Source organism: Austrofundulus limnaeus, unplaced genomic scaffold (assembly GCF_001266775.1).
Source record: "Austrofundulus limnaeus strain Quisiro unplaced genomic scaffold, Austrofundulus_limnaeus-1.0 Scaffold574, whole genome shotgun sequence".
NCBI classification, from domain to species: Eukaryota; Metazoa; Chordata; class Actinopteri; order Cyprinodontiformes; family Rivulidae; genus Austrofundulus; species Austrofundulus limnaeus.
In genome coordinates, this window is record NW_013952976.1 from 111,682 (window position 1) to 121,875 (window position 10,194).

Here is a 10,194-nt window from a genome sequence, read left to right on the forward strand (position 1 = left end):
GTGGAGTCTCTCTGATTGGTTGACGCTGCGCGTCGAGCTGCAAAAGTTCAGATTTCCCAACTTCAGCGATTTGTCCAAATCGCGCTGCTCTAATAGCGCTTGAGGCGCCGCAGAACTTCCCGACGTTGCTTGAAGCGCGTCCACCATAGACTTTGTATGTAAACCTGCTGCTCCTGACGCTGAAATCGCGTTCGGTGTGAACGCACCATTACTCATTGGACCTTTACATGAATAAAGCTTCTGCTGGACCTCACCTTAGAACAAAAGTAGGTTTTTGAAGTCTTAATAAATATGTTATCTTTTCCATTTGCTGTAGCTTATTATGGTTCTAGGACCCCCATAATAGGTCCTCTTTAAAGAAGAGAAATTAAATTCGGCTGTTGTAAGACAGAGTACATGCGTCTGAATGGGAGTGGGCAGGTAGAACAGAGAGATTACGAGAAGCACATGGTACAAAGTTATAGGACCTCAAGTATTTTGTTCTAGGTGCTTCTCTTTTATTAACTATACATTTATATGAGTAGTTGAACAAGTTAGGCTACAAGTAGTTTATCCAGGGAAATTGGAAGTGTGGTAAAAAGGTGAAGAAAGAGTCCCAGCCAAGATGGAGTTGAGAAAGAAAAGTCTCAGGAGTTATAATAAAACATTACAGATGAACAACTGGGAGGTAGAATGACCATGTGGCTGTGGCAGAGTGGTTAGGGGAGTCGTCCTGGAACCGGAAGGTCGATGGTTCGATCCCCTGTCCAGCTGTCTCAGTTGTTGTGTCCTTGGGCAAGACACTTTACCCCCTAAAGCCTCTCATGTGTGTCCCATCATTGTATAAACGTGATTGGCACTGATTAGTCTCCATAGATGGTTGTATATGTTAGCTTTGTAGAAGCTCTAGTAGAGTGCTGTGTGAATGGGTAAATAAGGGCACAGATTGTAGTGTGAAGCACTTTGAGTGTCCTGAATGGATATATAAGTACTATATACCGGTAAGTACAGTCCATTTACCAGATGATGGTTACGTTCACACTGCAGGTTTTTTCAAATCCGACTCAGGCCGTTTCAGTATGTGGCTCTAAATCAAATACATATCTGATGTTTTCAAAGTGACTGCAGTGTGAACGCTCATGTCACATTCATCTGACTTTTTCATCAGGAGGAGGGGGTGAAGGACCGATAAGACACTAACTTCAAGTCACGCAGTTTAAATATGTAGCTCCATGTGTTTACAGCTCCAAAACACAAGTCCAGTTGCTTCGTCTTTTTACTTTTGCTTTTTCATGTAGATGGTATGATGATAACGACATCCAGCCTCGGTTGCGGAGCGTATTGATCCTAAAGTTACTCAGTCGATACTATATTTCCAGCTCGTGCTTCGTTCCGAAAATAAAATGCTTCACTGGAGCATCCGGGTCAGAGGCAGGTTCAGAAATAAACACTAACTAAACAAGCATGTCAGATAATTATTTATTCGGCTCTGATTAAACACCAACTTCAGGTTTGATGTGCTAAAACTAGCATCCATTTTAACTCTGTAAACAAACAAGCCAGCTAAATGAGAAGTCACGTCTTTTACTGCGCATGCGTTTCACATCATTGCTTTGGAGCGTTCACACAGGAGTCTGATGGAGGTTGCATTTGAAATGTACGCCACAAGATCATATTTTTTCAAAAAATCTGAAATGAGCTTTAAGACCTGCGGTGTGAAAGTAGCCTAAAGGGCTCGACACACGGGGAGCGACAAACTACAGCGATTAACGGCTGTCATCGCAGCCAGGGTGAAACCCGACACACGGGACGCGATAGCGATCGCAGTGTTGCGAATCGTGCTCTCTCAGGTCGCTTGTCTTCACGAAATTTGATTGGTTCTTGACTCTGAAGGGGGTTGTGCATTACGGACGTGTAAACTAAACGAATCTTGCGATGCTAATGATATTGAAAAACAAACACACATCAAGATACAGTTTTATGAGGAAAAACTTACATAAACCTCACCCTGGTGCCAACAAATTCCCACAAAGCTGCCTTTTTTAGTAATCCCTTGGTGAAAGTGTTAGCTAACTGCGGTGTGTAGCATACTCTCCTCTCATTGGTCAGTCAATGAAAACCTTGCTGATTGGTTGTACGCTAAGCGACAGCGACAAAAGTTGAGCATTTTTCAACTTTCATATGTCGCGTCGCAAGCTCGCGTGTGCACGTSTACKTGTGCGAGCACAAAATTTCACATGCACTATTTTCACCGGTCGCTTAGCTGGAGGAGGGCAAGCGATTGTCGCCTCACCGCACAGGCTCCACAGGAAATGAATGGAGAGCGAGCGACGTCGCCTCCCGTGTGTCGAGCCCTTAAGATGGTTTGGACATGTCCAGAGGACATGATAGCAGTTGAAGATTTGTATTGTTAAATATTCTGGGACTATTTGAATGCTTCTGTTAATGCGTGTTTGGTCTTAAATTTCATTCCTAATGGTCTTAAAAGGTCTTTAAAGTGTCTTAGATTTAATGTACTGAAACCTGCATGAACCCTGATTGTAAAGATGAGTCTATGTCAGAGGTCATAAAAGAAAGGGGGTCTCTTTATGTTACAACATACTTTATTTTAATGATGTTCTTTTTAAAAGTTGTATAAAAATCAACTGTTTGATTTTTAAAAAATTATTTAGTCAGAGACTTTAATAAATGACATATTGACAGATTAAATCTGATGTTTAAATCTGTGTGCTTCCTGTCAGGTGATAGAGTACAATCCATCTCAGTGTCTGGACTGGTTAGCTGTCCAGACTCCCAGGAACAAACTGGCCCACAGCTGGGTACTGCAGAACATGGAGAACTGGGTGGAACGCTTCCTGCTGGCACACAACTACCCCCGAGTCCGCACATGTGAGAAGAACTACAAAATTACACAAACCACACAGAATAACTATACATTATTATACAAGTTCAATTATACAGCTTTGTTAACAATCAAAGCAGGATGTCTATTTGTTTATACGATTTGTTATGAAAAAAAATCTAAAAAAACTAAATGAGATAAAGTTTAAACTGATCAGAAGTTGATTTTTTTATCTGACACTAATCAGTTCTAATCAGTTGGAAAAAGCAGAGAAAAATGTTTCCTAAAGTCAACTAAATCATTGTCTCCTTCCTTCAGCTGCGGCGTACCTCCTCGTTTCACTTATCCCCAGCAACTCCTTCCGCCAAATGTTTCGCTCCACCCGCTCCCTCCACCTGCCAACCCGTGAACTGCCGTTGTCTCCTGACACCACTGTGGTGCTACACCAGGTGTACAACCTGCTGCTGGGGCTGCTGGGTCGGGCCAAGCTGTATGTGGACGCTAGTGTTCACGGCACAGCAAAACTAGTTCAGTATTTCAGCTTCATGACTTACTGCCTCATCTCCAAGACAGAGAAACTCATGTTCTCTGGCTACTTCATGGACCTTTGGAACCTATTTCAGGTATGGCCAGTCATTTATGGTTTGTAGATGAGTTTTATTATTTATTTATTTATTTATTTATTTATTTGGGGGTGGGACTTTTTTTGACCTGAAGGACGTTCTAGATGAGCTGAAAAGAAAAAAAAAACTAGAAGCACTCGGAGAGTGCAAACCTCCACCAAGACCAATTTCCCCCATCCTGTAAGAGTTAATGCACAAAAGCAGAGATGGAAACACATTTGCTGAATAAGTTCTGACGTAGTGAACATTTAAGCAGCAGTATGCACGGGATTTCTTCTCAGTGGAGTCCAATGTGGAAAAACAAGTCAGAGACTGGTCACCCGGCATTATTCATGGTCAAACTGGTGTGGGATTAAGCTCCTAAGTTTTCATCAGTCACATTTCACCATGTAAAACGTCTGTTTTATCCCTTTGTATGAGTTTGTAATGGTTTGACTCTCTTTATAAAGTGCTTCCTGGTACAGTCGGCTCATGAAGCGTTTTTTATTTTAATTTTTTTTAAGCGAGTGGTTGAAGCAAAATACAGCGTCTGAGCGCTTTCAGCGCAAACACTTCCACGAACTTCTGACCAATCACACGATAAAGTTCTTATGTGGAGGGGGTACCTCACAAGGTTGATCAGCTGTTCCATCTTCGGCTCGGCTACAGCAGGACCCTCCTTCCGCTGTCAGTGTCCTGTTATTACCGTAACATGAAGAGAATCGCCTTTCTTTTTCTACGTCTCCAGACAGCATGTAACATCGCCAGAAGTAGTTGATAACAGAATAATCACAACTTTCCTGATGGTACACATCCTGGGATGTGTAGTCCCAGCGAGTTAGCGACTTCCTGTTTCCTACAGGCATGCGTCTGACGTAATGGCACCGCGTAGCCTGGTTGATTCGCTCGAATTAAAAGAAAAAAATGCCTGTATCCGCATCGTGATCTGGAACATCACCAAAATTTAATGGTGTGTTCTTTGAGCAAGTATCCACATGTGGTAAAAATTCCATGACAATCAGTCCACAAGTTTTTGAATAATTTTGTCGACGGACGGACGCACGCATGGAGAACGCACGCAACCGAAAACATTACCTCCTCCCTTGGTGGAGGCAATAAAGAAAATCAAAAAATATTTTGCAATTTGTTTAAGAAAAATGTATTTTTGCCTGGTGTTATGGTCATACTGTTTTTGTTTTTACTATTTTCAGCCCAAACTCTCAGAGCCAGCCATTTCCACCAATCACAACAAGCAGGCACTGCTGTCCTTCTGGTACAATGTGTGTGTAGACTGTCCTGAGAATGTCAGGCTCATTGTGCAGAACCCTGTAGTGACTAAGAACATCGCTTTCAACTACATCCTGGCTGATCACGACGACCAGGAGGTGGTGCTCTTCAATCGTGGCATGCTGCCAGCTTACTACGGCATCCTACGCATATGCTGTGAGCAGTCACCCACCTTCACCCGCCAGCTGGCATCGCACCAGAACATCCAGTGGGCCTTCAAAAACCTGACACCACATGCCAGCCAGTATCCAGGGGTAAAGGGAGAGCAAAGATGGTTTGAAATGTGTGAGAAACTTAGAAAGTGTTTAAGTAAATACTGTGTGGCTTATGTTTGTATGTGCTGCCCCCTGTAGGCGGTGGAGGAGCTCTTCAACTTGATGCAGCTTTTTGTGGCGCAGCAAGCTGACATGAGAGAGGAAGAGTTAGAGGACATCAAACAGTTTAAGAAGACCACCATCAGCTGTTACCTACGATGCCTGGACGGACGCTCCTGCTGGACAACTCTCATCAGGTTAGCTCTTACATGCACACACTTAAAGGGGACCTGTTATGCAAAATTCACTTTTATACATGTTTTATGCTTTAATTTGGATCTGTGCTGCTCCCAGAAACAGTCCAAGCACCAAAACTATACTCCCAGTTGTTTTTTGACAATATATAAATGGGTTTTTTTAGTGTAAGCATACAAGCGTTTTCCAAAACCTTGTGATAGTGACATCACAATCCCAGTGACCTAGCAACGCCAAGGCGAGCCCAGCTCCGCACGTGGTAAATCAAGCAGAGACTCGGCCCAGGCCCACTTCTCAGGACGACCACATTAGTTGTGCTGTTTTTACAACAGTCATGGAGAACAGAGATGCGTGGCCTAATTTAATTTTTATTTATTTTTATTTTGATTGAAACAGGGCTTAGAACCACCAGCAAGGAGGTTCTAAAACAACGTGGCTGTGCTCGGTTTAGCGCGCTTGGAACCTAATGGAGACGCAATCGGCCAAGGCCGAACCACGTACAAGCGTGCCATTGGAGATGGAGCTTTACTGTGACTACCATAACTAGAATTTTTTTCTTCTGAGTCCTGTTCCTGTTTGTTCTTCCCAGTGCCTTCAGAATTCTGCTGGAGACTGACGAGGACCGACTCCTGGTTGTGTTCAACAGAGGTCTCATCCTCATGACTGAGGTATGTTCAGGGTCGCACTATAAGCAGTTCACATGGCACCCTTTAAGTAATTTACTCATTCTTTTGGCCTTCTTCAATCAGTCAATCACCATTTATTTAGAGCCCATTACAACAGCCAAAAGGTGCACGAAGTGCTTTACAGGACAAAACTTAAAATAAAGGATAAAAACTGTACAAATGTTTCTAGGTAATTACATGCAGATTGATTTCTAGGTGAAAAAACATAAGAAATAACTAGAACTGCAAGCCGTTATGATCAGGGTCCAAGCCTGTTTATGCATGTCAATCTTGGACCATGGCTACAGCATGGCCCCCAGCACTCTAAGATCTATTTATAGTTGCATGAAAAAGTATGTGAACCCTTTGGGATTTCATGTATTTCTGCATACGTTGGTCATTAAATGTGTTGTGATCTTCATCGTCACAACAATAGACAAACAGTCTGCTTAAACTTATACCACACAAAAAATTCCATTTTTGCATGGTTTTATTGAACACAACATGTAAACATCCACAGCGCAGGGTGGAAAAATATGTGAACCTTTGGATTTAATAACTGTTTGACCCTCCTTTGATAGCAATAACCTCAACCAAACATTTCCTGTAGTTGCAGATCAGATCTGCACAATGGTCAGGAGGAATTTTGGACCATTCCTCTTCACAAAACTGTTTCAGTTTAGCAATATTCTTGGCATATCTGGTGTGATCATTCTCTTGAGGTCATGCCACATCTCAATTGGGTTAAGGTCAGGACTTTGACTGGGCCACTCCAGAAGGTGTATGTTCTTCTGTTTAAGCCAGTCAATTGTTGATTTACATCTATGTTTTAGATTGTTGTCCTCTTGCGTGATCCATCCTCTGTTGAGCTTCAGTTGGCGGACAGATGATCTTAAGTTTTCCTGCAAAATGTCTTGGTAAACTTGTAAATTCATTTTTCCATTGATGACGGCAATATGTCCAGGGCCTGAGGCAGAAAAGCGGCCCCAAACCATGACGCCCCCTCCACCATATTTCACAGTAGGGATGAGGTTTTGATGGTGGTGTGCTGTGCCTTTTTTTCTCCACACATAGCGTTGGGGGTTCCTTCCAAACAACTCAATTTTGGTTTCATCCGTCCACAGGATATTTTGCCAGTAGTGCTGTGGAACATCCAGGTGCTCTTTTGCAAACTTCAATTTTTTTTTCTTTTCTTTTTTTTAATTTTTTTTTTATTTTATTTTTTTTGGATAGTGGTGTCCTCTCATGAACTCCATTCTTGCGTCATTTTTTACGTATTGTAGGTTTGTCAACACAAATAGCATGTGCCAGAAATTTCTGTAAGTCCTTAGCTGACACTCTAGGATTCTTCCTCACCTCATTGATCATTCTGCACTGTGCTCTTGTCTTTACCGGATGCCCACGCCTAGGAAGAGTAGCAACAGTGCTGAACTTTCTCCATTTGTAGATCGTCTGTCTTACCGTGGACACATAAACATCAAGGCTTTTAGAGATACTTTTGTAACCCTTTCCAGCTTCATGCAAGTCAACAATTCTTGAACGTAGGTCTTCTGAGAGCTCTTTTGTGCGAGGCATGATTCACATCAAGCAAGGCTTCTTAAGAACAGCAAACTCAAAACTGGTGATTCCTTTTCAGTCATTTCACTCAGTACAACACACAGTTGTATATGGGACACGCACACCCTCGCGCCCTGGCTGAAGCCACCTCTAATCACGTCTTTAGACCGGTGACGTTGAACGTCGGGTAACAGGCTCCGCCTTCACCCTATAAGTTCAGAGTCACCAGCATCATTACTCAGTTTTATCGCCCTTCACCTCGCGATAGTCACCTCTGAACCTGAGCTCACATAGCTGCTGCTAGTTGGCTCAGCTTCTAAGGTTCTTAGGCTAGCTTTACTGGAGCTAACCACGTTACCTGCTGGTTCTTGTCTGGCGCTCGACACTACTTAAGTGACCTTTATTTTCTGCTGAAAATCTGTTTTGTGGCTCACGATGAGCACAAAACCACCTTCGAAGAAGTCAAAGTCTTCTGTTCGCCCCTGTCCTCAGGGGTGCAGCTTTAAGCTTCATGAGAAGGACCAGCATGAGGCCTGCCCGGCCTGCCTAGGAATCATTCACACTCGACGGGTGCTTGTGGAGCCCGAGTCCCGCCGGGCCTGTGCTGGACTTTCGCGTCCGACACTGGAGAGGACAGTGAAATTCCTGGAGAAAATGCTGGGGGAAACTGCTGTTTTCCGACAAGACCCGATGCTCTCCGAATCCAGCCAGACGACTCAGTCCGACGAAGACGAGGATTCGGCGGTCGAAGCCCCCACTGCTAGCTGGGCAGACCAGATGGAGCACGAGGCGGCCTCACCTGACATCGAGGGGGGCGAGACCCAGTTTCTACTGGATCTAAACCAAGAGGAGTACGATGTTCTGCAGATGGAGCAGGAGGTTCTCAGTCTGTCCGAAGACGACGAGGAGCCGTGCCCAGCTCACTCCACCCCTGCTGCTTGGTCAGTACTTGGACGTGGAAGGGGCAGACCAAGCAGGCCTGGTGGGCATCCCTCCGATGGAGCCTTCTTTAGCCGCTTATTTRKCTCCGTCTCACAACCAGGGTGTGAGCGGGCCCACCCTGCTCCCTTCCAAGTCCTGCAGATTCTCTTCGGCACAGCTGGAGAAAATCTACAAAGCCCAAGGTAACACCGCCCGTGCGCTGAGCTCCGTCACCATGCTTCAGACCTACCAGGCCATGGCCTTGGCTGAACTGGCAACTCAGATGCCGCAGGAAAAACCCCTTTTACCCCTGCTGAACAAGATCAGTCTGGAGTCAGACCACATTCTACGTGTGTCCCGCTGTGCAGCGCTGGCTCTGGGGAAAGGAATGGTTTCTACTGTGGTGGTGCAGATGCACCTGTGGCTAACGCTCTCAGACGTTCCCGACAAGGACAGAGCGGCCTACTTGGATGAACCGATAACGCCTACAGGACTGTTTGGTCAAGCGCTTGACGTCATCCAAACCAAATTTGAACAGAGGAAGAAGCAGGCTGAGGCATTTCGCTGCATCATCCCCAGACGCGATGCGAGGCCCAAGGCCCCGAGCACATCCAGGTCTGCGTCTCATCCTCCWCCGTTCAAGAAGGCGGCGACGCCTGGGACTTCAAAGGCCCAGCCYGCCGAACCTTCCAGCAAGCCGCAGCCTCCCCGGCAATCGGCATGGAGCAAAGGCCCCCCTCCGAGTCAGCAAGACAGTTCAGCGGCTTTTTAAGAGAGGAAATTTGCACGTTGCTAACAAAGAGAGCTATTCGAGTGGTTCCAGCTGCAGAAACACAAAAAGGTCTGTACAGCCATTATTTTCTTGTTCCGAAGAAAGGGGGCGGCCTGCGGCCTATTTTGGATCTGAGAGTGTTAAACCGGTACCTTCAAACATACAGGTTCAAAATGTTAACGCTCAAACAGCTAATTCACTCGATCAGCCCGGGTGATTGGTTTGCGACCATTGATTTAACAGACGCCTATTTTCACATAGCGATTCACCCGGAGCACAGAAAAATCTCAGGTTCGCCTTCGAGGGTGTAGCCTACGACTATCTGGTTCAGTCTTTCGCTAGCTCCTCGCACCTTTTCAAAGTGCATAGAAGCTGCGTTGACTCCTCTCGGGGAAAGTGGGGTCCATCTGTTAGCATATTTAGACGACTGGGCTCTGATCGCAAGCTCCAAGGAGCAAACATTAGATTAGCTGTCACAGGTTCTGTCACATATTCATACTTTAGGTTTTTCAGTAAACACCCAAAAAAGTCTATTAACACCAAGTCAGCAGTTTTGGTTCCTCGGACTAGAAATCTGCTCCTTGTCAAGCAGGGCTCGCCTCTCAGAAAACAGAGCGGCCGCGTTTCACCGCTGCKTAGCTCAGTTTCAACTGGGATGCAAACTGAGCTTCAAAACCATACTACAGTTACAGGGAATGATGGCTTCTATGATTTCAGTAGTACCACTTGGGCTGTTAAAAATGCACTGTTTTCAGCGTTTGTCTCAGTCCCACAGGCTGTGTCCGTCTCGACACAGACACAAAAAGCTAACAAWAACTGCTTCCTGCATGACGGCTCTCAGCCCCTGGAGGGAACCCGGCCTCCTGTATCAGGGTTCTCCAATAGGGAGGGTGTCGTTTCGCAAAGTGGTGTCCACAGACGCCTCCCTGAAAGGTTGGGGAGCCCTGTGCGACGGCGCGGCAGTGAGGGGAGCCTGGACTCCACAACAGTCGAGTCTCCACATAAACTGCCTAGAATTGTTAGCAGTCCTGTTAGAACTGAAACATAGAACTGAAACATA

At 45.3% G+C, this 10,194-nt stretch overlaps 1 protein-coding gene across 1 annotated transcript in view; it reads left to right on the top strand.

Annotated features, from left to right (window-relative positions):
- usp34 (ubiquitin specific peptidase 34) overlaps positions 1–10,194 on the top strand; it is a gene marked incomplete in the record, with an annotated part of 159,254 nt that overhangs the window by 111,381 nt on the left and 37,679 nt on the right. The window contains 5 exon segments of the mRNA XM_014026634.1: positions 2,721–2,868; positions 3,140–3,444; positions 4,635–4,964; positions 5,064–5,221; positions 5,809–5,887. Coding sequence (XP_013882088.1) covers positions 2,721–2,868; positions 3,140–3,444; positions 4,635–4,964; positions 5,064–5,221; positions 5,809–5,887 — 1,020 coding nt within the window.